The sequence below is a fragment of the Ischnura elegans genome, chromosome 3 (assembly GCF_921293095.1).
Source record: "Ischnura elegans chromosome 3, ioIscEleg1.1, whole genome shotgun sequence".
Classification (NCBI taxonomy): domain Eukaryota; kingdom Metazoa; phylum Arthropoda; class Insecta; order Odonata; family Coenagrionidae; genus Ischnura; species Ischnura elegans.
Window position 1 is genome coordinate 102,454,967 of NC_060248.1, and position 27,915 is coordinate 102,482,881.

The window sequence follows — 27,915 nt, forward strand, 5'->3', positions numbered from 1 at the left end:
GTCGTCGTTCATTTGGACTTGGTTCATCGAAGTCGTAGGATTTCTGTGTTCGGCATTGTATTGCATCAGTATTGCCGGGACCTTTTCCAATCGAGAAAATTGATATTTTTGATCTAGGAACACAGTAAAAATGCATCTCGCCACCAGATTTTTAAGTCGTAGTGCTTTCGAGTCGTCATCCTCCCTGGATGCCCTTGGGAAAAGGAGTTTCAGCTCCTTGTTGAATAAGGTAACCATGCTCTTCTTTAATATGGAATTGTAGAACTGTATTTATTGTCGTTCGTACCATAAAGCCTGCTAATTTTGTGCCCTTTTAACTTACAGAAACTACATCCATCTATATATTCTTCGGTGAATATCGTCCCATTGAGGGAAAAGTAAGATTTTTTTTATATCACTTATCAACTCGTGAAATAATGCTTAGAATCCTCAATGATTTTTAAATGTGTGTGAATTAAATTCAAATAGTTGATATGCGTTCAAGTTTTCATGCTCTAGGTCTTATGACATTATAATTTTACTCGTGATTAGTTAATATTCTCTGAAACCCATTTATAGCCCTTCATTGTTTGCATATTTGAAGTTGGGCTTAATTGGAATAATTTGGTGATTGACAATGTATCATACCGAATCGTTGCTTTTTGGCAGAGTCAGACCAATTAATGATGAAGGGCGACATTTTACTTCTTTTGTGTTCAGTTAAGTTATGTATTTTACCATTTTCTAGTTCAAAAACTTATTGAAATGACCATCTTCCAGGTCCGATGGAGTTAAAGGAGCTGTTATTGGTATTGATCTGGGCACAACAAATTCTTGTGTCGCTGTTATGGAGGGGAAGCAGGCTAAAGTCATAGAAAACGCCGAAGGCTCGAGGACAACGCCGTCAGTTGTGGCATTTACCAAAGGTAGCTATGTTTTCAAGTCTCCTAGGTAATTTCTAAATTAACTTTTTATAGCGCACTTAACCTCATACAATTGTTAAAAGCAGTGTTTTAAATTTCGTTCTAATTTTAATCACTAAAATTTTTGTTTACCTTCGACCTTCATATCATCTTTTTTATTATTGAACTTGTTAAATTTCCGCATTTAATTTACGTCATTAAACTGAGGGCCACTTACTCTTTGACACATTTCGATCTGTAATGCTTAATAAGCTCAACCCTTGAATGAGATTAACCCTGTTAGCCAAAATTAGTCCTATGTTAATGTTTTGTATCACCCTAGAACATATGATCTTTTGTACATGTATAAATGTTATTATCAAAAATTATACTATAAACGAGATAAATTCAGAAGTGACTATGTGTTCAATCTCACATGAGTGAGAACTTACAGAATGTACGAAAGCTTTCATGGGGCTCTTTAATTTAATAATTTGCATTGGGGATTATTGACTTGCTGAGAATTCATTCCTACTGCATAATTTGAAAGAGGCTGCTTAGTTTATCATAGTTGTCTGTTTTTCTAAAAGGTGAGGATGAATTGATTTTAGAACCTCTACTTCTGGAAGGTCAGGTTTTGATAACTCTCTTATTGTTATGTTTTCCCTGGCTTCTCTAACCCTTCAGCTGGTATGAACGTACCTGGTATGTTTGCATTTTATACTGCCGCAAATGTACCTTTTCTTCCTCCCTGTGGTGTGCTCTGCCAATCCATTGCATTTTCCAGGAGTGAGAGCAGCTTAAGGGTCTAAGGCCCTTGACCTTGGCTCCACCTCTTTTTTATTGAACTTGTTTAATCTGCCCATGAAATTTAGTTCATCATCATCATCGTCATCATTAGCCAACTATCCTAAGTTTGGTGTGATGCAGCTCTCCATTCCTCTCTTCTATCCGCTAGCCTTTTCATAACAACAAATTTTTTCTCTTATACATCCATTATAACCTGTCCTATGTAACTCATTCAGGGCCATCCCTTGTCCATCTTCCCTTCCACCTGTCCTTCTACGATTGTCCTCATCAGGCAATCATACCTCATAATTTGGCCAACTAAGTTGTCATGTCTTATGCTTAAGGTTTTTAGGGGACGTCTCTTTTCTCCCACTCTTCTTAGCACTTCCTCATTACTTACACGGTCGATCCATTTTATCTTCATCTTTCTTCGGTGGCAAAACATTTCAAATGCTTCCACTCTTGACTTCTCTGCTGCTGTCAATGTCCAAGATTCGCTTCCATAGAGAAACATACTCCATACGTAGCATACTATGAATTGTTTCCTCACTTCTATGCTTTTATTCTCTGCTGTAATAAGGTTCGTCTTTTGGTAGAAAGCCCTCTTTGCCTGCGCTATTCTACAAACCATTTCTTTCTTGCTTCGTCCGTGATTGGTAATTCGGCTTTCCTTGGAAGAAAACTCCTCACCTCTTCATATAGTTAATTTATCTGAAAGTAGAGGGCCACTTGGCATTGCTCGAGAGGAATAATACCCAGAGATGGGGAAACTGAAAACTTTTTTTAATTCATGGCCATATTGACCTCTCAGTGGAAAAATATAGAAGAATGTGAGAAGAAACAAGATTTGTTGGAATGCATGGCTATAAGGACAGCAAGGATATTTGTGGGCAGTTTACCTGTGAACAGTGAAGTTGGCAGTATTGGAACTGGAAGTCGCCAATTCGGTCTTCACCTCGCACATAGCATGAGCAAAGGTGTACAAACATGGCAGGGTGAATGGTAATGTTAATGGAAGGTGGGAGAGTAAGCAAAGGGTGGAGAATGGGTGCTAGGTGGCACTGAGTGCACTGTCAGGGTTCAATAATGAGAAAACTATGTAAAGGACACGTCGAACACAACCGAAAGTAGCACTACAAGGTTTGGGAATATGAGATGTGCCTATGTACTAACTTATGCTGCCATCCATGCAGCCGTATGGAAATGCATATGGCTGCATGGTCGCAAATGGAAAGACAAGCAGCTGATCAACAGCTTCCTCAGTTCACATAACCAATGGGTATTGACTGACTGCATCTCATCCTCATACTCAAATTTAAGAATACCGGGACTAGCCACGGTGATAACTGCCACCATGTCCAGTATAGTCCACAAATTTCCACAGGGAAGAATGACGCCTCGGTAGCTTAACTGGCTAAAGCACTCTGCCGGAAATCGAGGGATCCGGGTTCGAATCCTGGTCAAGGCGAATGATTTTTTCTCTGTGGATTTTTCGCACAACTCATACTCAACATCATTAGCTGTTCAATGCACATTTATATTCCAAAACCAGCAATAATGTACAACTCAAGTTCAGAGAAGAAACAAAAACTTATAAAATGACAATAAAAACATTGTAACAAAAATAACAAAAAAATGTAGAATTACAAAAATACAATTAAAAACATCAAGGTTAATGTGTGAATGATACAGGTGTATTACGTTACCTAATCCTACCGCAAGAAATTAGTAACACATGTTTGCAACTCCTCACAAGTGATAGTTAGGAAACCCAACAATCTCCCTCGCCATATTTAAATTTTTCAAGTATTGACAGCATAGAAGTTCAGAAACATAGAGCATATAGCTTACAGGAGCTGGTTAATGTATCAAACAAAGGGTCATAAAACTAAATTGTTGTACTTGTTTATAGCTGGCCATATCAGAATTAGCACTACATATCACTATACATTTCACAAGCTGTCTTCATGTTCTTTAAATCAGTATATTTTGAATCAACTGATTGAATGAAAAACTTGGCTCACAATTATTTTAAAACACTAATGAAACATAATACAGTGAAACCTCGATATAACGACACCCCACGGTGCACTAATAAACACTCGCTATAGCGAATTGTCGCTTTACCGGAGGTGGAGCAAATAATAGCCAATATACCTGTTGCGAACAGATAAACAGGAACAGGAGTGGTGCGGCGACAGATAAACATCTATCCGATAAACGTAAGCATAAATCCAGAAGAAAGGCGATGTTTTTTGCATCACTAAATTTCCTTACTCAAATAACGACCAACTATTCAAACAATTTATAAGCGCCGCACTGAATAAAAATCATACAAAGCATTGTTTTGTCATCATTATATTTATCAAACGACAGTTTACCACATAAATTTGAGACTGAGCACTCCATTAACTTCATTTCTAACAGATCGCTAGCAATTACAGAGGTTAAGGAGTCTTCATGAAAGTCTTCCGGCGGTGAAACCCTCGCTATGGCGAGAGCCAACGCCGAAAGGGTCTCGTAAAAACGAATTTTTTAACACGCTTATTATAGGGTCAATCGACGGCGCATTGGCTATCTCTCGTAATAGCGGGGGTGTCGCTATAGCCCGTACTCGCTTTAACGAGGTTCCACTGTAATTAGTTTCCAATCATTGTGCTCACACTAAAAGTATTAGCTCTTGCGAGTTCAAAAGGATTCTTCACATCTCACTTCCCACTTATCACTTACGAATTAGAATCAGTATATATGATTTCACATTACCATTATTTAGACAATGGAATGAATTGGCTGAAACGAATTGCTAAACCAGTAATTGTAACATCAACAAACTTTGAATCTCACTATCACTCTTACAGTGACAAAAAAAACAGCAGCGCAATGAAATTCGTGAAATGTAAAAACTGGCAAAAGGTCTCAATGAAATGGCCAGAATAGGTAATAAAATCAAACAAAACTTATAAGCAAATGAAAATTAATACATGCTCAATTTATCTGAAGAACAGCTACTTCAAATATGGTACATATCCCCTTCGTACTAGTTAGGTACCTTTGATCGATTTACATACGGTACATTACAGTAAATTCCGGTTATTACGCGCCTCACTTTACCGCGGTTTCGGATATACCGCGGGTCTCACCATGTCCCCCGAAATGATTACATTGACCTTTTTTTTGAGGTAGGTAACTTTGTGGCGAATTTTATCTCGGCGTGACTACCGACGCGTCGCAACGGCGCTACTTCAAGCGACTGTATTAACGCGGTTGGCGACGTATTCCATACATTGTTTCGTAGCCATAAAAAAAAACTCGGTAATTCCTGATCGGTCCTTGTGTCTTGTGAAGTCGAGCTGAAAAGTGTGTTGCACGGCTATAATAATTTTCGAGATTCAGGGAGATTGAGATAATTCTCTTTCGTACGTTCGCACCGCGGCGCTCAAACCAAGGTAGGTACTCAATGCCCACAGGCTTCGAGCATTTAATGATGAATGAGCTGTTTTACCTTTGTCTTAGGCTTAATATGAATATGAAAATTACTTTTTTACGAAAATTTTCATTGATTTTAGGGTTAAAACGATGTCTGCCAAAAGGAAAACTTACACAATGAAAGAAAAGTTGGGCATAATCGACAGAGTGAAGCGCGGTGATTCAAAATCAAGTTTATTCAGGGAGTTTGGTGTTCCTGAAGGAACTATTCGTGGTTGGATGAAATAAGAAGATAAATTACGATCATTTGTTGATCAAGTGGATGACGAAATAGGACTTGATAGAAAAAAGGCCAGATTGAGTGCTGCTGGTGATGTGGATGAATGTTTGTTTACGTGGTTTGTTCAGAAGCGCAGTGAAGGTGTTCCATTATCCGGTCCACTTTTACAAGCACAGGCAATTAAATTAAATAAACAAATAGGTGGTGCTCATGATTTTGTTGCTTCTGCTGGCTGGCTATCGAGGTGGAAAATTCGCCACGGGATAGCGCAAGTTAACATGCAAGGAGAATCTCGTTCCAGTGACTGTGAAGCAGCTAGAGAATTCTGCGGGACTTTACGCAAGATGATTGATGAGGGTGAGTACAATGAAGAGCAACTGTATAACTGCGATGAAACCGCTCTCTACTACAGATTGCTTCCAACAAAATCACTTGATATTAAGAAGTCGGCAAATAAATCCGGAATAAAAATGAGCAAAGAAAGAGTGACTTTATTACTATGCGCGAACAAATCAGGAAGTCACAAGTTAAAACCTGTGTGTATTGGTAAAAATCGAAGTCCTCGGTGCTTCAAGCACGTTAATATGACAGCACTACCCATAAATTACAAAAAAAGTCAGAATGCCTGGATGACTCGAGACATTTTTTATCTTGGTTCAATGAAGATTTTGTTCCATCGGTTAAGAGCCACTTAAGATCAAAAAAGTTAGAAGAGAAGGCACTACTTCTGTTAGATAACTGTCCGGCACATCCGTCTTCTGAGCTTTTGATATCGAGGGATGGTAAAATAGTGGCTTCGTTTTTACAAAAAAATACGACAGCTCTTATTCAGCCCATGGATCAAGGGATAATCAGAGCATTGAAAGCCCACTATCGGCGGGAATTGCTCACTAGTGTCATAAATTCAGAACTGCAGGTACGAGAATAGCTGAAAACAGTCACCCTGAAGAATATGGCTCATATTGGCATGGAAGAAAATAACTTCAGCTACAATCCTAAATTGCTGGTCAAGGTGCGAGTATACAGCGGGCGATAGCATGGAAGACGAAGACGAGTTATTGGGTTTCACGGAAGAGGACGCACGTGAAGCTTCAGATGTTCTTTCTAATAAACTATTTGTGAGTGATCTCGAGGCCTGGGTTCGCGAAGACGAGGAAACTCCTGTATCTGCTTATAAGAGTGACGAAGAAATTGTGGCTGCAGTCCAGAGCCGCGTAAAAACAGCTGCATCATCGGAAGATGAGAGCGAGAATGAAGAAGACGAATGTGAGGTCGAGATGCCGAAAATTGGCCATTTATTACATAATATAAGTGAGTTGATGAATTGGTTGGAGGGACAAAGTTGTTGCGATAGTATTCATCTGTTGCACTTGCAAAGCATAAAAATTACGTGACAAAGAAACGCCATCAACTATCGCGGCAAAAGAAAATATCCGACTATTTTAGGAAATCCCGTTAAAGTAGAGCGTCTAAATCATAAAATAAATATATTAATAATGTATTACACAAATATATTGGCTATAAAAATTACCTTTAAGGATTTTTTTATTGCTTCCCACGCAGTTTCCCGTTATAACGCGGTTGTCCGATAACGCGGGTGTAAACTATGTCCCCCTAGACCCGCGTTATAACCGAATTTTACTGTATTACGGAGAGTATGGAAGAAATAAATAATTTTGTTGACGCTCATACACACACTAATCACTTCACTTTTCGCTTCGCTCTCTACTTCATCATCTACATGCTAACATTTCACCTAGGGGTACACTAAAGGCACATTGTGTTCTTTACACTAGAGGCACAGTGAAGGTTCATTGCATGTTGTAATTTCCTTGCAGCTATACAAAACTTTCAATTGCTGTCAATAATTTCACTATGTACAATGCTTGCCTTACTTGAAGAATGGACTGTTCATGTTCCTTTAAAATATGCGAATAACACCCATAAAAACTATGCAATGCGAAGAACACCCATAAAAGTATATACAAATATATCCGAAGTTTGATCATCCACCTCGGCCCGCCATACTTAGTAGATCCCTTAATTAAAGCAGGAGGGTGACGAAGATCGGTCTACTAAGATAGTATATGGCATACTAAGCTTAGGAGCCCTTTGTAACGATCTATGAATACCATTGTGTTAGTATGCTACTACTTGAAAATGCTACATAGGCGTTATTAGCTTACTAAGTAAACTATGAATACGGCCGTATGTGTATGAGTCGATAGAAGGGACATATTACTGGGAGGTTAGGGATTCATGCAAAGAAACTCAATTAATTTTAACTAATTTGTCACCGAAGAGAAGAAGGAAAACATCAATCTTTTTTATATATTATTAGTAGGAAAGGAATTAGTAGAAGGAATCTCATCTTTTCAATAAATTTTGTCGTGTCTTATTTCAGAGGGAGAGAGGCTAGTAGGAATGCCTGCGCGACGACAGGCTGTAACGAATTCTGCAAATACATTTTATGCAACAAAAAGACTCATAGGAAGGAGATTTGAAGATTCTGAAGTCAAGAAAGATATGTAAGTTTTTAAATGAATGTAATTGATATAGATTTTTGGTATTAATGTGATTAATTTATGTATTTTAATAAACAAATACAGTGTATTTAAGGATTGGTATTTATATTAAAACAGGAAGACAGTTTCCTACAAAATAGTTCGTGCATCAAATGGTGATGCATGGGTTGAGGGAAGTGATGGGAAAATGTATTCTCCCAGCCAAGTGGGAGCATTTGTCCTCATGAAAATGAAAGAAACTGCAGAGAGTTATTTGGGCACATCGGTGAAGAATGCTGTTGTAACTGTTCCAGCTTACTTTAACGACTCTCAGAGACAGGTAAAATTTGAATTTCTAATTGCTCTACAGTAATTGCTTATGGAGAGTGGGACATGCGGCAAAGGCTTGAGTAACTGACAGAATGGTATGCCTTGGTGGGTATCATGGTGGATTACATGAATTAATTTATCGTGGTTCAATTTTAGGATATTTATTTTTATAATAAGGGTGGGAATGCAGAAATTAGAGATTATTCTTTCTCATTGGCTATATTTGCATTTCTACTTCACCTTCATTGATAATTTTACGCTGACGAAAACTTCTTGTATGGCTTGTAATACCTATTTATATTATCAGTGTTCCTGTCGTTGTGATGACGTAGCTGAATTACAGTTGTACCATTCCATTGAAAATGCGGTCAAAATAGTATTTTGTGTACCTATGTATTTATTTCCTTGTATGAGTAAACTGGACTCCTTTGCTGAGGGGTGGGCTTATGTCAACGAGTGGAATATTTTGGATAATATAATTCCATAACTTATCTTTCAATTGTCCAGGATTTAGCAATGTTGTGTTGCAAAACCTATATCCGTATCAATTATACTCTGGTATATTATAAAACATCATAGATTGGATTCCTTGCTGCAAGAAAAATTATGAAGTTTTCATATAAACCCAAACCTTATGCTTGAGCAGATTATGGCAATTTAATGGACATGTATGTGATTATTATTACAAAAGAGAAGAGTGTCGGCCTGGATTTCAATCCACTTTGGGGTGAACTCGGTGTACTTATATTTCTCCAGTTTACATCAATGATGACATCAATTTTTTGTTGTGAAGCAAACTTCACCTCCTAGACTAGATTAGTGTGGCTAGTAAAGCCAAAATGATTACTTCAGAGCCATATTAGTCATACGAAAGAATCATGATAAATTATGTTAACAATTGCTTTTTAATATAATCTACTGAAGCCCTAAAAAGAAAATGTATCACATTAATTATGACAGGTATGTTTAGCTGGCAAGTGTGAGAGCTTACACATTTTTGGTAAGAAATTGTAATTTTGGTGTAATTTCACCCTTGTATGTTCATGCCAACTGATTATATAAATATGTATGTCAAAACTAGCAAGAGGATAGCTTCTGTTCATCTTTCTGTTTTTAATGCATTGAAAATGCATGTAATGTAGCTCTGCTCGAAAATTGAGGCGCTTGTCATTATGTTTCATCCTCTGTTCTGTGATCAGATTGATTCCTCCAACACGCCCTGTAATAGTAAATTCTCTAAGTAACATTTAAATCTGCCATTATGACTAGTAATATTCAGATCTCAATTTTTTTCCATAAATTTAATACAATTACTGTGAGATGGGCTTCACTACAATGCAGTGCATAATGTTACTTTTTTGCTTATCGATCTTGTAGGCATGTGCATGTTTCTTTTCTCATCCAAAAGATATGCTTGAGTTGATATGTAATTTATTTTAAAGAGTCATCCTTAGCCTCAGTCCCAAGTGCAATAGGGAGAGTAAGAATAAGGGAAACCTAGTAAGGGAATGCAAAATGAGGTACACTTTTGGAGTCCTTGTTTACAACTGATCAATTGATAAATGTTCGGCTACGAGAATGTGGGGTAATTGGTGCTTCATTTACATCAAAATCAGTTTTCACCTGAATGATGCATTCCTCCTCAGGCAACCAAAGATGCTGGTCAGATTGCTGGTCTTAATGTTTTGAGAGTAATCAATGAGCCCACTGCAGCAGCATTGGCATATGGCATGGACAAGTCAGAGGATAAAATGTAAGTTTTAGTTGCCATTTTCTCTTTTTGGACTTTGGTGCAACTTGAAGTGAGGACCCTACTTGGGCAGTAAGCATCACTGTAGAATGACCCAATGTCCCTGTCCATAGGTTCAGGGCCACTTAAGGTTTCAGAACGTCCTTAGTAATAATAATAATGTAGTCTTTATTTCCATGTGGTCTCCTGAGACATTGAATGGTGTCAAAAAAAATATCTCATTATGTTAGAGAGAAGCATAAATAATCATTACATAAAACCACACAAAACTAATGCATGGCATACGTACATTCCCTAAAATTTACAGTTCATAATATTCAGCAATACTATAAAAGGCATTCTCAAGAAGAAAATACTTAAATTGCCTTTTAAATGTTATTAATTCAGAGATTCTTTTAAGTTTAGAAGACAGATGATTATAAATTTGAGCAGAGGTAAAATGTGGCCCGTTTTTGCTGAAACTAGAGTTGAATATCAACTTTAGTTCAACTAGTAGAGGATCTATGTAGTCATTATAGGCATTACTCATTTCATTGCGGATGTGTTGGAAAAGATAATTTTTCAACTTAACCGACGGTCAAAGTACATTGTAAGAATACCTTAGGCTGTTCTAAACCAGAATTGAATGTTGAAATCCTTGGTTTTTGAAGATTGGTGTACTTGATATGCCAGCATGCTCGTTTGAGGGTTAGCATTAATTGCATTTACTGAGACCTGTGTTCTAATGTTGATACTTATATATGTATTTGTCTGGTGATTGTCTATCATGGATGATGAGTCAATACCCAAACCCATGTTTCAGCAATTACAGTAAAACCTCACCTTAACAAACTCCCGCTAAATGAAGAACTCCGTTCAACGAACAAATACTATTGGTCTGTCCAATTGCCTATGTAAACACAGTAGTGAAAAACCCCGATAAACGAACTCCTCTTTTACGAAAACTCCCGATCAACGAAATGAAATATTGGCGCGATCGAGTGAAATTCACCTCTCAATAACAAATTTTTCCTGTTTAATTTTTATTTTCATATGAATAATTTAATATTCGTAGCGATGTAGGGCCAATCAGAGACTTCCACTGAATAAGCCAATCAGAATTCGACATTATTAACCGTAGCCATTCGTGGTGTGTTTCCGCCGACCCTAACTCGCGGCATGCGGCGAATTGCGAAAAATGTTAACGCTGACTTTCGTAAATACGATAACTCAATGTCCCAATATTTACATGCTCAAAGATATGAAATCTAGAGCTATGTACTTCAATCGCATTCTTTTGACGGTTGTTCAAGATACTTTACAGAATTACAACACGTAAATTCCGAGAAGCCTTTTTTTTCCCTCGCCGCCATCTTGGATAACTTCTTTAAATTACGGAAGATTCAATGTGCGCGCTATAAGATGAAAGCCAAAATTTGCCTCTCTTAATTATCTCGAATATGACTCAGTAGTAACTCTTGTTTCATGCACATTGTTTATTTGTTTATGCCGGCCTCGGTGGCAGCGGGGAAACGTTCTCGCCTGCCAAACGAGAGGTCGCGGGTTCGAGTCCCGCCTGGGTAGGTTTCCCTGGTCCAGGGCATGGTTGTTTGTGTACGTTTACTAGTTACATTTGTTGAACACCCCGGTGTAAAATGGCCAATAAGAGCTGTATCCGGTGGTTTGAGAAGAAAATAAAATAAAAAATTTCAATATCATCTAAAAACTAGGAGAAACTTTTGCATTTGCCGCAATCTTGGATAAAAAATATTCGCACTTAAAGAGACGAAAGCCAACATTTTCCCATTGATCTAGACGTTACTTGAATTGCATGCTTTATTCTAAAGGTCGGTTTCTGTCATACGATTGTAGCGATGTCCTAAAGTGATGTGAAGCGGTGTTGATTTGCTCCAGAGGAAAAGGTTTGCGACGGCCGTCGATTGTTGCATGAAGAAGACGACAGTCGCAATTAAGTATGACATTCGGTCATAATACTGTACACAATTCTTGCATAACGGTCGGACATTGTTAACGCTGTGTCCCAGGGGCCTAACCGAAAACGCTCCATTACCAATGTCAATGGACAAATGTCTTCAACTATCTTTCTGGAGCTGATCCCCATTATCCACTAAGATCATTTTTATAACATATTGAGTATTGAAACAGGGATAAATATTTTTAACAAAAAGCAAGTCTGATCATAATTTCTGAAATAGCACATAGAATATGAATAAATTAAAAAAGATGGCAAAAAAAACAATTCAAGGAAAAAAATGCATATGTAAGATATGATTGGATATGTACGAAAATAATAATAATAAGAGGTGAAGAAAATGAAAAGAAAAATATCAACTTACCAAATTGTTCCAAAAACAGCACCAAAGTAAACAAAAAAACTCAAAAAATGAATGAACACGTAGAACTCGAAACGGGCACTTCCGCACTGATATAAGGTCACTTCCGAACTGCGGCAGGGTGAAAAAGAAAAGGTAGGCGCGCTCGGTGCACCCTGGTGACCAGCGGAAAAACGAACTCCCTAAGACATACATTTATGTCTTCCGCGTGAGTGGAAAAGCCCTCATGACATATATATATGTCATCCACACTGAATGTGTTAAGAGAGGTTTTACTGTATAATAAAGAGAATTGTACTTCAGTGTTACCTGAATTAAAACTAATTTGACCAGAACTTTGCAAAAATCCTTGTATACATATTTTTATTAAAAGTATTGGCTTGTCCTAAACCAATCAGATCTGTAAATGTATCAGTTTTTTGTTTTTTCATTTTTTATTTGTATTCTCTTTACAGCATTGCTGTTTATGATCTTGGAGGTGGCACATTCGATATCTCTATATTAGAAATTCAAAAGGGTGTATTTGAAGTAAAATCAACAAATGGAGACACATTCTTAGGTGGAGAAGATTTCGACAATCATTTGGTTGAATTTTTGGTCAAAGAATTTAAGAAGGATGTAAGTATGTGTTTTCTAAGATACACCTTAACCTTTTTATATTTCTCCATTTTCTGTACTATTGTATGAATGAATGTCTCTTTTAATAGTAGTTATTACAGTTCTATTTGTATGTACAAATATAATTCCTCTTTCAGCAAGGAATTGATATCACAAAAGATCCAATGGCAATGCAACGTTTAAAGGAGGCTGCAGAAAAGGCTAAAATAGAATTGTCATCATCCCTTCAGACTGATATCAATCTACCTTATCTCACAATGGATTCCTCTGGACCCAAGCATATGAATCTCAAGGTATTTGCCGTTTTTTGTAACACAACAGTATGGGATAGTCTTTTCGCACCAGAAAGCAGTAATAATGACTGCTTTGAATGCATATTATGAAAATATGATCCAAGAAAGTATGCCCATATAATGTTCACATAAAGTATCAGTCTGAAATAGCAATGAGGCAACGAATTAAATAATTACATATTTATTTCACTATATGAGTAAGTAAAAATTTTGTCACCATACTATTATTATTTAAAATATTGTCGAGCCTTTGCTCGGGTGGTAAAGTGAATTGGTTTTACCCAAGTTAATTTATTAAGTTGTAATTGAAAAACACCTCAGTATCAGAAATAAACTTAACCCTAATATGGGATGATGATTTTCATTGCAGGTGGTAACGTATTTATCAAAATAAAACTTGAAGAATGTTATGTTATTTCCTCAAAATATCATGGGTTAAATTTCTCTGAAATTCTATGCCATATATTTTGGTAATATCTAAAAATTGGGTGGTTTACTTAGGGCCGGTTTTATAATGTCTGGTTAAACTGGAGTTTAAGCTAAGCGTCGGTTAAGTCCCAGAATTCTGTTTTATAATCGATGGTTAAGCCAAATCTGAGCGTTAAAGTGGTAGTCAAGCTAAACCATGGATTTCCCTCGGGTAAAAAGTTAACGTAAAGTTTAAATTGTTGAAAATGGCGGATGTTTTGAAATGCTGAAGAACCCTACGATAATATACGGAAGAAATAATCGACCAAGCGCAGCATCCTCCGTTTTTATCCGTATCTACGATATCAGCAATCAATTTCCAATATTTTTAGCACCACAATAGCAATGTAATAAGTGAAATATTTCCATAAGACCGGTGATATATCCGGAACGGACCACTATTCTACGGTATTCGCTACGAAATCCTTACAAACATCTCAAGTTTGATAATAATCACCATCCAATAAATAATATTGTCTATTCTATGGACTGCAGTCGGAGATCGTGTGCTAAACCCCTGCAAATGTTGAAGTTATGCAATATTTGTGCCGGCGTAGGAGTTTGTTATGATTTGTGCCAGCCAAGTGAGTTGATGAAAAATACTAGAGTTTCATATCGGAGGGAAGGAAGGAGGTGTAACAGGAGTGTAGGTATAGAAATCTGTTATTACCTGGTTTTGCTGACTTCATCAACGATTTCAAAATGTGTCGGTGTTTACAAAGACAGTTTGAATTAGAAGAACAGCCAAGTTTCGTATTTGGCAATCGAAAGAGAGAAAAAGATCGTATCTACTGATTGCATTCTGATTTACTAGCATGTGATGTCACTATAGAATTCATAATTACTTCTGAGGATATATGTTATGAGGTGAAAGTATTTTCGTATTTCCTTTTCCAAAGGATGTTTGTCAAAGTACTACTATAAAAATTGTAGGTAAGTCCATTAACAATATTTGGTGTACGGCTTTGTATTTCTTGGAGATAAATATATAGGAATAAGTGAGGCAAGTGAAATATTGCGTGAAAAAGAAAGTATTTAGCACGTTTCGTACGTAATGTATACAAGATACTGTTTGAGTTTTCTTTGGAAGCTGAGGAAGGCAAATTGATACAACCAATACAGCTCGTGTGGGTAAAAAAGTAAGAATGACTGATTTGCTCATAAGATGGTATGATATATCAATGAATTTGTGAGGCAAATGAGCCTTTGGAGTGTGGAAGTTTACTAATTATTGTACGTTTTGTGACTAAAGTAATGACCTCTTATCCTTTTGATAGAAAAAGATTTGGAAAGGCACCTTAAGCAAGAAAAGTCTTCTCTTCTCTGAGCGTTCTAATGTGTAGCCTTCAACGGAAAAAATTGCGACTTTATTGCCTAAGTGCTGTTCGTAGCCAAACACAGGTTATGTACTATTAAAACCTCCTAGCAAATTATCTACCATCGAAAGTAGCTGCAGAGCTATAGAATCAGTGGTGCATCTGCCATCAAAAGTAGCTTCAGAGCCATAGAATCAGTGGTGCCCATCTAGATATCTCATGTTAAAATATAAGAGTGCCAATTTGGTTACCAATACTTATCTTATTTCAGGCTTGAATGTTTTAATATGGTGAAAATAAACAATTCGATACTTATCCTGAAAAAGTTTAATTTTATTCCATACATTTGAGCCTTAATTCAAGAGAATTTGGACCCTTGTACCTGAAGACTTATGGAATATATGATATCAAAGCCAGATCAATCAAATAAATATTATTTTAAGGTTCTTAAGCATTGTCTGCTAAGGGAATATATTTATTGAGGTTCTCAAGCATTGTCTGCTAAGGGAATGTTTGAAACAATCAGAGTCAGTTGTATTTCTTACAATATTGAGCCAGCTGGGCTACTCTTGCTTGCTATTGGGGAAAGCTGTTGTCTGTGTACATATGTATTTGCTCATGAGGATGAATTTACAGGAAATGACTGCATTCACCACCATTCCATTCATTATTTTCTATGCTTATCAGTGACCACTGAAATTTTTTCATCGATAAGCTCTTTCAAAGTACCTTGTATGATATTGAGCAAGATATGGTGGAAGTTCTTCATATTAGTAAAATAAAACATTGCAGTATTTCCACTGATTTTTATTATAATAAAATCAGTGGAAGTATTGCAATGTCTAATTTTACTAATGACTCTATCAAAGTCTTAAGTGGGATCCTTGGTATGGTTTCTTCCTAAAATATTAACCCTTACTACTACTTGTCGACGTTTAATTAACTAATATGTTTAATAAGTCTTCAAAGGATAAGTGAAGACATATTCCTATAACAGCCAATTTACATCACATATCTGGTACACTCGTTAGTTTCTTGGGATTTCAATCCCATACGTAGCTTTTATTAATTTTTTCATGCTCCATCCATTAAACTGTCACTAATGAGTGCATACGTTCAAAAAATCGATTAGGTATAACATCATCAACACTTATAATCATGCATGACTTGATATCTCATTCCATTCCTTACTGTTATAAGTGATTTACTCATTAAGGTTGACATATTTCTTAGTAACATACATGGTTATTCCATTTATTCCAGAACCATTGTCTCCCTACCCTTGCTTGTTACTCAAAATCCTTACCTTAATCCCTGTTGTCGGCATTTCAAGCTTGATGAACACTTCACATTCATCTCCTGCATTAATACCCTTGCCTCATTTATCTCGTCTAGCACTTCCTACTTCCTTTTCCTCTGTCAATCTTATCTATACATTCCTGTATCTATACATTCTTATCCTCCTTCTGGGTCAAAAATACCAGTTCCATAGCAAACCTTACTCCATATATCTTAACCAGACTTCTATTTGCACTTTGGTCCTGTGATTTTCCCATTAATTCTCCTCTTTTTATTTATTCCAAGGATTATCTCTGTCTCATCTGTCTCGCTGCGATCTGCATCACTAAAGATATATTTTAACATGCATAGCTGCAACGTATGTAATGAGAAACAGTCTATGTTCATGTCACATAGGCAAATTTTCTTAATAGATTTATGGAAGTGGAGTGGATGTAAGGGAAATTGCTTCTATGATCACTTCATAAATAGAACATGGTACGGTAAAATTCTGTGAGGAAGTCATACTATTGCATTTATGATAGTGGAAGCACATACATTAATTATAAGTGGGTGATGTCAGTGTGGTGCATTCAGAGATGACTTGGTACAGCAATCAAAAGGATTACCCCAGAAGTAGGTAGTAAAAAAAATTACTTACTGTGACTACATGTAACAACATAATTCTATTGAAAACTCATATCCCAAAAGACAGTTGCAATGAAGGAGTCATCATGATGGAGTCCTTATGCTTTGCATTTGATACAAATAAATTCTTTAAATGCTGTATAAATAACTGTATCTTTGTACCGTGACGGATCCATGGAGGGGGGGGGCTAAGGAGGGTATCCAATTTACTCCCCTTGGGTATCCACTTTACACTAGATAGAATGGTGGTTTATTTCCGACTCCCACTACAGCTGGAATTTTAACCTCACCTAGCCCACCCCCTTGTCCCTATCCTGGATCCACTACTGTCTTTGTATAATTTAGTAATCTGCTAAATATTTAAAACATGTTCAATGAAAGCTTCATATTTTGTGGGCTGAGAATAAAAGAAAATATCTATCACATATATAGTATAGTATTCATAAACACCACTGAGAGTTGAAAATTAATGCTTTCATTCTGATTAGATATGTTTTTTGACAGGTTTTTTATAAATTGAACCCAGAAACTTTAATATCTTTGCACCCCATCTCTTTCCCTTGAATCTTAAATACAACACAAGCCTTTGCTGTTGATTAGATATGAAGTTAGTTATGTTAGCACTTAAAACTTATTCTTACACAAGGTTTGCAAAAATAGTATTAACATAAAGAATAGATCCCCCATCCCAAGCTATGAGCCAAAAAGAGTTGCAATATTTGTTACAGATGCATATTTTTATAACAACATGCAGCCTACTTGTAAAGTATGAAAGGTTTGCTGCAAACTGTACATTTATTTAATAATTGGATAGCAGGAGCCCTTGAAGTAACTGTGGTAGGGTTATGCATAAGTTATTCAAACTTTATTCATTCTTCTCTAATTATAATTTTTGACTGTGAAGCTATGTTCATAATCAGTGATTTCTGAACATCCATTCAATTTAAAATGGCAATGAATACATTCTCAATGGCATTACCATAAAGACTCACAGTCATCCCTATACAATATCAACTACACTATTGACAGCCAGTATCAAAATATGTTTCACTTTATACTTCAATGGTAAGGGCTACTTGGTGTCATGCAATAGATTTTGGTATCTCTAATGAAGAAATTTAAACTTAGTTCTGTACCTTATTGAAAATTTATTTGCCAGAGATTATGGATTTCATGAAACATATTGCTTCTTAACAGTATATGTATATATATAATCATAAAAAAGATGAGATAATTTAAAGTTATGAAATATCTGCTGCTAGCTGACAATTATATGGCTCAATTCTTTTCGTGTCTGTAACACGAGTGGCACATGGCTGAATATACCTCCTCATTGTGAAAATTTTAATAAAACTGAAAATGCTCTATAAAAACACAAAAATCATCAAAGGAATTACCATGAATTGATCATAACAATGACATCATTGTGACAGAAGCCTCGTTATCGTTTTAATGAACACTGATGAATTTTTCTATTAGACGGTGGTTGGTTATAAATTCTGTTATTTAAATTATGGCCATGGTGAGTACTTTGAAAACGGGAAAGGCTTTGATTATTCACAACTTGCAGGCTGTTCCTAATTCCGTAGGGAACGCAGAGATGATAATAAATTAGCGTAACGGCCATACTAACGCTAAGAAGATATATCTTACTGCAAAAGTATGATTAAAATTTATCGTCATTATGATTAAATTGTAGCCTCAAAATGTTCCTAAAATCGCTCTGGTGGCGTACTCAATAGAAAACCATTTCAATTGGTTTCACAATACAAATGAGAATCTTCGTTCTCGAATAATAAGCACAAACAAGGTTAATCTACCACTATTTCTTGCAAAGGGACTCCACCTTGATTCAATCCATTAACAAATAGTAATTCATTATCTCCGTGTAATTTATGGTTCACACAATTAACACTTGTACATGCCAAATATTCACAGATCGAGGCGAGTATTTTTATTTTAACGACACACTGATGATTGACCATAAGATCGTCAACGATTAAAACCGAAAATATTAGCGTCATCTTCGTTTTCAAAGCTAACCATCACTTCAAAACAAACGTAAACAATTCTTTCACCCATGATTAATACATTACACATTACAATATAATGTATTCTCCATGCTTTCACCACTCTCCAACTCGATTTTTTTCAATTTTGACTTTCGTCTGTTTCACTTTTCGCGATCAATTGTTGGTATGAGAATTACAGTAGCTGCGCTTTCCTCTCGTTAAAGTTCCCATCAGCCAACCGGCGGTAGGATTTGCTTTATAAAACACAACCTCTCGTTAAACTCCACGTTACCGTAATCTCCACGTCAACTTAACGTGAGGTTTAACCAGACATTATAAAACCGGCCCTTAGAAGTTATATTAAACCAATATTCACTCTAACTCTGATAATTACCTTGAAACAAGATTTTATCTCTTCAAAGATTCAAGAATGCACTTATTAAATTTATAACTCTCTGGATATCTTATGGAAGTTCGTATATTTTTTAGTTTGAAGTTAATACCAAGAAAGGCTTATATGCTCATGCTCAGTATATGTTATGTCACATTTATAATACAGCAATGAAAGGATTTATCTATACGTAAAAACAAAGTTTTGTTAAGACTTAAGATTTGATTTTATTACGTAATTTTCATTGCAGTTGACTCGTTCCAAAATGGAAAGTCTAGTTGGAGACCTGATCAAGAAAACAGTAGCTCCATGTCAAAAAGCACTTCAAGATGCCGAAGTATCGAAGTCTGATATTGGAGAAGTACTCCTTGTTGGTGGTATGACCCGGATGCCTAAGGTAATTACACTTGCATTTTCAATATCTGCCACTCCCATACTGCCAGATAACTTTAAATGCATCGTGCTAGTACATAATGTCATCTTAAAACTTCCCTATGCAAGGTATTTAAACCAGTTAAAGTCTTGAATTGTTGGTATTGCAAAACTTCATTTCTTTGCTTCATTCATCATGAAATGGGTAGAAAGCATGTTTTCATAGTACTAATACGGATTTTTTTCATAGTGCTTACCTTATAGGTGTACTCAAAGTAAATCTCTTTGTAATGTTCCACAAAACTTTATCATTCATAAAATTAATCAACTACTACTAAATCATAATCAAGATACCTTGATATTTTCTCTTGCTCAGTATATGTTGGTTAATGTCAGATTTCATCATCAAGCTATCTTGATAATGACTGTGTAGTAGTTGAAACCCAGGGTTGTAATGATTAAGTTTAAATAATTAACATCACTTTTTGAAAACATTTATGCATACTTCATTTAAGCTATGAGTCAGAAGAAATACTATAGAATATACTTTTTTGTGGAATTGTATCTTTTCCATTCCATTATGGATTCTGAAGATTGGCCAGCAGCACAAGTGTATGAATTTGAGGGCTAACAATTGTTATCTTATGATCGTTATGTCATTATTGTATTGAGTTTTCAGGCCATAACCTTTAGTTTAAAAAAATGACAATGGAATGGATCAATAATGAATAGTATCTGTTCAGTCACGAAAAGGAAATTTCCTCCTCTGAACCCTTTCATTTTACGGCAATAATCAGTGATTGCTTGCTACTTAGAAGCTGCATTTTCAACGTCCTTGCTCTTCAATCTAGAGGAGTAATCCTCTATAGGTGAATCTCTGCTCTGAAGAAAGTAAGGGAAGAGCGATAGGTGCTATCACTTCATGTAGAGGCCTTACATGTGTATTTTTACATCTCCTCTCAATCAACAGTAGGTAGGCAGAAAAGAGCAGTGGGAAAAAGAGTACAATCATGTTGATGCCACTAAAAATATTGCTGTCAGGAAAAGATAGCTCTTGTTGATTCCGGAAAGCAATCCAAAATGATAGACAACGTGCGTAAATAATAATTGATTGTTTGATTTGGGTAAATGATAAAAATTACAAGAAATCAGAATATATCATATGTTAACTCACGTGCATAACTTTCTAATATTATTACTTCATAATATTTCTTGGCTTGGATTTACATTTCTGTGTTAGATCTATGGGAGGGAGAAGTGGGGGGGGGGGGGGTTTAACCCACAACATTGGGTCGAAACTGGCACTAGATAAAATCAAAGATTTTGTAGGGTGCGACTTGAATGTATTATTTTCCAGAAAAGTACCCACTCATTAGTGCCAGTTCCAGTTGAATGAGTTTCCGAGCGTCATATTATTTCATTCCATGTGTTCAGGGAAGAGGTAGGGTAACCCATGTCTATTCCAACACTTTTTTCGTGACACCTTCACGTGGACTTCCTTTCGTCTAGCATTGGTTGCCCTACCGAGAGTAATTTACATGTAGTCCTCTCAAGGGGTATTGGAACCCACAATCCATTCCACCGCTAGGTTGTTGCCTAAGGGAAAGGTACATCAGCATATAACTTGCAATATTAATTTACAGGAGTCTTCGAACCCCTGCTTAAGCTCTTACAGTTCAGGTGCAAGAGTGGTTATTGAATTAAAAATAATGAGATTTGGTATTCTTTGTCTGGTATCCTACGTATTATCCAAAGATTTATCCCCAATTTGCACCGAGTTCAATGCCATGACGTCATCTGTGTGGATGGAGTGCAGGTGCTGCCACTTAGTTCCGACTTTTGCCGCAGCCTTATAAACAAGCCACTTTTCATCAGAAGTGTCACTGGCATGCTAATGGCTATTAAACTAGTTGTGATAATAGCCATTGTAATTGGCAAGTGTAATGTGGACAGAGCTTGTAGGTTCACCCTTTTTAGTGGCTAATAATGATTATTGTAAGGTGTCATGTTTTTTTTTATACATTCTTTTTTGCATTGACCCAACGAGAAGTTTTTCATGGGATGTGGGAGAAAACAAAAGTATCGGTCAGGCTTCAGGATTGCAAGACTTACTACAGTTTGAGAGTTCTCTAAGATATTTTATTGATGAGTGAATAAGTTTCTTTCGCTACAATACTATGGTGTCAGTATATGAAGTAGTAAATAATTGATTATTTTTGCAAACTGGAAGGTTTTCCTTTAAAAAGGGCTTAAGCACCTGGTCAGTTTCTGCTGTCAATTTGTATCATGTGCCCTGGTATGGATAGCTTATCGATGGCTAAGTTCTAGCCACACGTGTCTCAAAATTTGGCCAATTTGACAGGTATCTTAAACAGAGTGTAATAACATTAAAAAATGAAATTCAAGCAAAAAACAACCCCTTGTTGGCAAATGTATGCTTCTTCTTCAGTTTTATGAATTTTTAGTTTTTAATTTTAGTTTTAGTACAAACAGAAAAAAATAATATTTTTTTTCCTCTCCTGAAAATTTGCTATTTTTGAGATACAGTCGGATCCGGATTTAACGTCTTCGCATTTAACGTTTTTCCGCATTTAGCGTTTATTTTTTTGGGTCCCGATTCATTCCCTATTAGGACAATGTAAAAATTATCCGTATTTAGTGTTTCCGCATTTTGCGTTTTTCCGCATTTATGGTCGTAAAAATTTGTCCCGCTCAAGATTTTTTTGCTCGATTTAACGTTTTTTCATGACGGTTCATCCAAATCTTCGAATTTATGCTCATCAACAGGAATAGTCTCATGAAAGTTTATCAAGAGTCGATAGAATCTACAGGGGAACGCTTCTTCAACTGCTTTCTTCCGCGAGCGCAGCGCTGCGACCTTCAACTCGCAAGCTGGGTGATTTGTCTTCTCGTAATGTTTCGCTCCCCTTCTGATCCAAATACCAGGCACTTTTTGTATCAGATCCGATCTAATGGAGCAAAGTCATCCCTTAATAACCTCGAACTACCTTATCCTTCACTTCTTGAACTTGACTTCGATGATACGTGACGACTGATGACACGAGTTATCCTCCGAGGGCCGCTACAATAATGTTTTCTCGTACCTAATGTTTTCAATTGATGTCTTATGCCCCTTTCAACTCTACTTTCTACGGGCAGTCCATTATTAGCCCGATATTTTTCCAGTCGGCTACTTTCTCTTTTCAAAAGAGGAGGCCCAATATCAATTGCGCAGTTCACTAGAAGATTCTTTCTGTAATCCATTCCAAGGTCAGTTTCCACAGAGGAAGAGCAAAAGAACAAGAGGAAGTGTTTCCCCGTCATGACCGTGAGTGAGAGCATTCTTTCCCTGCGGAACAACATTATTTTACATCGTAATTTAGATATCCCGGAGCCAATTTACCGACATACGGCTGGTTGATATCGATGTCGATTCAAAAATATCTATTTGGTGCTAATTAATGTCAAAAGAGAATGACAATCGGAGTTTTGACGAACTATCACGGTCCATGAATCAAAATAAATCGCTCATAATGGAAAAAAAATTACCTCATACTCACGGTAGAATAGATGAGCAAGGACAAATACGAAAATCCGGCAGGTATCCCTTGGTGGTTGACTTCGACATCATAACCCTGACGAAATTGCCTAACTCCAGAGGCACTGACAATTTTTCGGATGAGATACAGTTCTGTTGCAGATTAAACTTTCTCACTTAACAGAGTTTAGCTAATCGTTATTCAAGGTCCAACCAAATTTTATTAAAAGCTGCCGAGAAACAAGGCGAGTCGGAGTCAAGGTGATCAGCGCGCCGCGTAAGCAACTCTCCCGGCTCCATTCGACCTGCATAAGGCCGCGGATATATGACAACGAATCTGGTGTTACCATCGATTTGAATCACCATCGACTTGTACGCATCCTAAAATAAGATTCTACTTTTTTGGATGACCTCGAAATCCAAAATGTGCGCATAGGAGTCTTTTTAAAGGCTAATAAATCCCTTGTTTCGCCGAGGCAACAGAAAACGTTAAGTTGGTATAATTCCAGAAAACCTCCCTTTTACTAGATATTCGGTAGTTTAGATTTCGGGGTTAGCGATCTTCTGCTGTCCCTTTATTTCACTCATCTTTTAGATGCAATGACGATTTTTCGAGTACCTAGTTACACCTTTTCTTACTATATTAGAAATGCTATAGTCACCTACATGTCGCTTTTACAGAAAAAAAAATTTTAATTTCATCGAGCCCCTGAAATGTACGTAAAAAGGGAATCACTAATTTCCATATTAATATTCCGTGTTGGAATGCTTTTCAGTTGATGCATATTAAAATTTTCTTAAAATATTTCTTTAAAACAATTGTCATCCTCTCATTACTTATTTTTACTACCCATTCTTTTAGCTGATTCCTGAAAAGTATTATCCAACCTTCATAGGGCTGAAAACACTTAATCAATGAATTCTTTGCAGCATGCAGCACCTTTTAGTTACGTAAAATAATACTTTTTATTCATAAAAAGCCATTTCAATCATTACAGACCCTAAAACCTGAAAAAAATGGCAGGTCCTCATTTAGTGTTTTTCCGCATTTAGTGTTTTAAAGTTTGTCCCCCCTGAAAAACCTTAAATCAGGATTCTACTGTACTTGTCGTTTGAACTTGCCATCGTTATGTTGTCTTAATTCAGCTTCTCACGGCTAAATGTTGTTTAGCTTGTTAAATGCAATGACCTACTTGGTATTAGTTTTATCATGTCCCCTCCTTTGTCTTATTCCTAGCATTCCATGTCATTACATTTAGTCCTTCTCTATCTTTGTCTCCTGTTTATCACATCTTGATCTGGTGATAATTTCATAAGAATTTCATTTGATGAAGATTATGGAGACTTTGCTGCACTAGAACTGGAACTCTGCTGGGCAGAACTCCTGCCCTAAATGGTGTCATGTAGGTGCTAAGATTCCATCCTCCTTTTCACTCAGTTCTATTTTTCTACTTCCTTTATGTCTGAGAAAGAAATCGTTGAGAGGGATTTTCGTGTCCATACCAACTCTATTTAATGTGACCCTGAGTGACTTAGACTATTTTTGTCTGGCTCTTACCCTTTGACCTATCTGGAATGAGTGGCCCTAGTGGGAGCAATTTAGATTACAGTTTAAGTCCCACTCAAGGAGTTAATGGATCTTTTAAGGTTCTCAGAAAGGCAGGTATGTAGTCAAAGATTTAGGAAGTGCAGTATATGCACAGTATATGTTTGGTCAGTATCAATTTTTATCTGTACAATTAATTCAATGGTGTAGTCTTTTGATAGACTCACTGAAGCATACTTGTCTGGCTTTTTGGATCTGCTGCCTGAAAAAATACTGGAGCCCAAGTGTGAATAGTAAGAGGGCTTATCTAAGGTACAACTTAATCTGTTCTAGGTTCAAGCTACTGTTCAGGACATATTTGGCCGACAACCTAGTAGAGCTGTGAATCCTGATGAAGCTGTTGCTGTGGGGGCAGCTGTTCAAGGTGGTGTGCTTGCAGGAGATGTAACAGATGTTCTTCTTTTGGATGTGACACCTCTCTCTCTGGGTATTGAAACTTTGGGAGGTGTCTTTACCAGACTTATCTCTCGTAATACAACCATTCCTACTAAGAAAAGTCAGGTGAGTTTTAATTTTTTTAAGAAAAGTGAATTCGACTGCGATGGTATTACTTATGATAATTCTAACTATCATAGTTTTCAGCCATAAAAATTTTTCTCTGTGATTTGAAATTCATTTTGTAGTTCAAATTGTGTTGTTTTGGTGTATTAGCATTTTCCTTAATTTATGCCTCGAGAAGGTGCCTTAAAACTGGGTATTATCGTGTCATCAATGCTGCAGGTTTTCTCCACGGCAGCTGATGGCCAGACTCAGGTTGAAATTAAGGTACATCAAGGTGAACGAGAAATGGCTGGTGATAACAAGTTACTAGGACAGTTTACACTGGTTGGAATACCTCCTGCTCCTCGTGGAGTTCCTCAGATTGAAGTCACATTTGATATTGATGCCAATGGGATCGTGCATGTGTCAGCAAGAGATAAGGGAACCGGCAAGGAACAACAGAGTGAGTCATTGTCCTCAATTATTTAATGGCATTTGTTTTTCATTATTAGCCATTGATTCATTTTGGTGTATTGGTTCAAGTATTTATTTGTGATATTGTTATTCTTTTTCAAATTTATTCTTAGTTGTTATTCAGTCTTCTGGTGGCCTTAACAAGGATGAAATTGAGAATATGGTTAAAAATGCAGAACAGTATGCTGCCCAAGACAAAGTTAAGAAGGATCGGGTTGAGGCTGTCAATCAAGCTGAAGGCATCATTCATGACACTGAGAGTAAAATGGATGAATTTAAGAGCCAATTACCAGAAGATGAGGTATGAATCATCATTTATTTTCCTGTTATAGAGTAAGGTTACTTCTTATATAGTTTTCTATCGTGATCAAAGCATAAATGGACAAATTCCTTGTCTCTCCTTAATTTTTTTTGTTTTCCTTTTGATTTTTTTGTGATATTTTTCTTTGGAGAGGCCATACTTTAGCGTGTTACTCAGATTGTGGACGCAGTAAATTGTTTTTATTGGTTGCTATTAGTATGTTAAACACACATCTACTTCTTGACCTCAAATGCTTGTTTATTCTTGTTAACCTACATTACAACATGTATTTACTTGTGTGCTGTCCAAGGTCTTGATTCTTATGCCAGATATTTAATGGTAGTGTTTCCTGGTGAATTTGTGTATAGGTATCTTGCTTCACTCAAAATGCTCATACTTACAGTTGCAGCTGTACACTAGTAATTACCTCACTGCCTTACAACTTTTATGATGTTATAATAATTAAAGATTCAAACTTGGAAGTGGAATTGCACTTCAGTTGTGCTATGTTACTACATAATTGTGAAAGTATATTTTATGGAGTGCAATTTGCTATTGATCTTGTTTCAGTGTGCCAAATTGAAGGAGCAGATTGCAGAAGTGCGTGATATTGTTGCCAAGAAGGATGAAAAGGACCCTGAGGAAATTAGGAAGGCAACCAATGCTTTACAACAAGCGTCTCTCAAACTTTTTGAAATGGCTTACAAGAAGGTTAGATGATTTGTTTTGGAAAATTTAACAAAAAAAAAGTTTTGTCATGAAAATCTACCTGTTAATTTTCATGGATGTCTTCCACACACTAAAATAGTATCTTAATGGAAAATTATAATCGCTTTAATGCTCAGTTTTATTGCACCTTTGTGATCCTTATGGAAAGTTATGCAAACTAAAAAGTCAATTGTAGTTTAAATCAAATTTCATTATTTTTACAGATGGCCGCTGATCGAGAAAGCACAAGTGGAGGTAGTGGGTCATCTGAAACATCTGGTGAATCAACCGGGGATCCTGACAAGGAAAAGAAGGAGAGCAAAAATTGAAAGACTAAAAATTTGCATTTGAGTAGCTGTTAATTTTTTACTTAATTGTTTGAAAGTGGTGTGTGTGAGTAAATGCTGAACTGGAAACCTGTGTGAGTGATTTGAAGATGATTATAAGTAGAGAAATAAATGAACAGTAGATCCTGTCATCGTCCCTTGTATGCATTGATGCTAGTGAGTGAGTGGTCATCAATTTGGTGACTGAAAGAGGTATTGCGTGTTAGAATGAGTGAAAAAGACAGTACATTTCAGTGATTTGCATTATGTGTTGATGATGATAGTGAAGGAGCTGTTTAGGACATCCTTGTTGTTCAATTCATCTCCACAAAAGGAAATGAATTTTGTTTTGGGATCTATGAGCATTTTGGAGTAATTTTCAAAATGCTTGCTGCAAAAATTTCAAATCCATAAATAAATACTTGGAGGGAGTGTGAATATTAAAACTGTGCTTATTCTTACTCTTCATATGCTTGTCGAGTTCCCATTGTGTCCTATAGTATTATACCTCGCTAAAGTGATGTGTACCACCCAGTAGCCATTCAAGAAACCAATTTAGAAAAATGGTTTGCGGACTTGTCACGTATAAGATTCTAAATCAAATGGTCTAGTATTGTGGTAAAAATGTATTTTAAAATTTCATAATCATTAGCCTTAATTACAGCAACATGGAAAATGCAATTAGAAGTACCTAGTACCTTATTTCTAAGAAATTGGTACCTTCTTTCCTTTAGTGCAAAATGTAAGGGAGTAAAACGGAGACACACTTCTAGTGCATGTATTTTTTTCATAA

The 27,915-nt window shown here is 36.4% G+C and overlaps 1 protein-coding gene across 1 annotated transcript; it reads left to right on the forward strand.

Annotated features, from left to right (window-relative positions):
- LOC124156262 (heat shock 70 kDa protein cognate 5) lies at window positions 1–27,568 on the forward strand. The gene is made up of 14 exons (XM_046530688.1): window positions 1–229; window positions 325–377; window positions 760–905; window positions 7,781–7,904; window positions 8,019–8,220; window positions 9,857–9,963; window positions 12,749–12,911; window positions 13,049–13,204; window positions 19,568–19,714; window positions 25,107–25,334; window positions 25,554–25,776; window positions 25,901–26,088; window positions 26,659–26,799; window positions 27,021–27,568. The coding sequence occupies exons 1-14, from the start codon at window positions 131–133 to the stop codon at window positions 27,123–27,125; spliced, it is 2,082 nt and encodes a 693-aa protein (XP_046386644.1). The 5' UTR covers window positions 1–130; the 3' UTR covers window positions 27,126–27,568.
- The last annotated feature ends 347 nt before the right edge of the window (window positions 27,569–27,915 follow it).

Bases quoted from the DNA above. Each gene is read 5' to 3' on its own strand.
- LOC124156262 (XM_046530688.1), top strand. From the start codon at position 131: ATGCATCTCGCCACCAGATTTTTAAGTCGTAGTGCTTTCGAGTCGTCA. The intron at 906-7,780 runs GTAGCTATGTTT...GTCTTATTTCAG, and splicing joins AGTTGTGGCATTTACCAAAG to AGGGAGAGAGGCTAGTAGGA. The intron at 25,335-25,553 runs GTGAGTTTTAAT...TCAATGCTGCAG, and splicing joins TTCCTACTAAGAAAAGTCAG to GTTTTCTCCACGGCAGCTGA.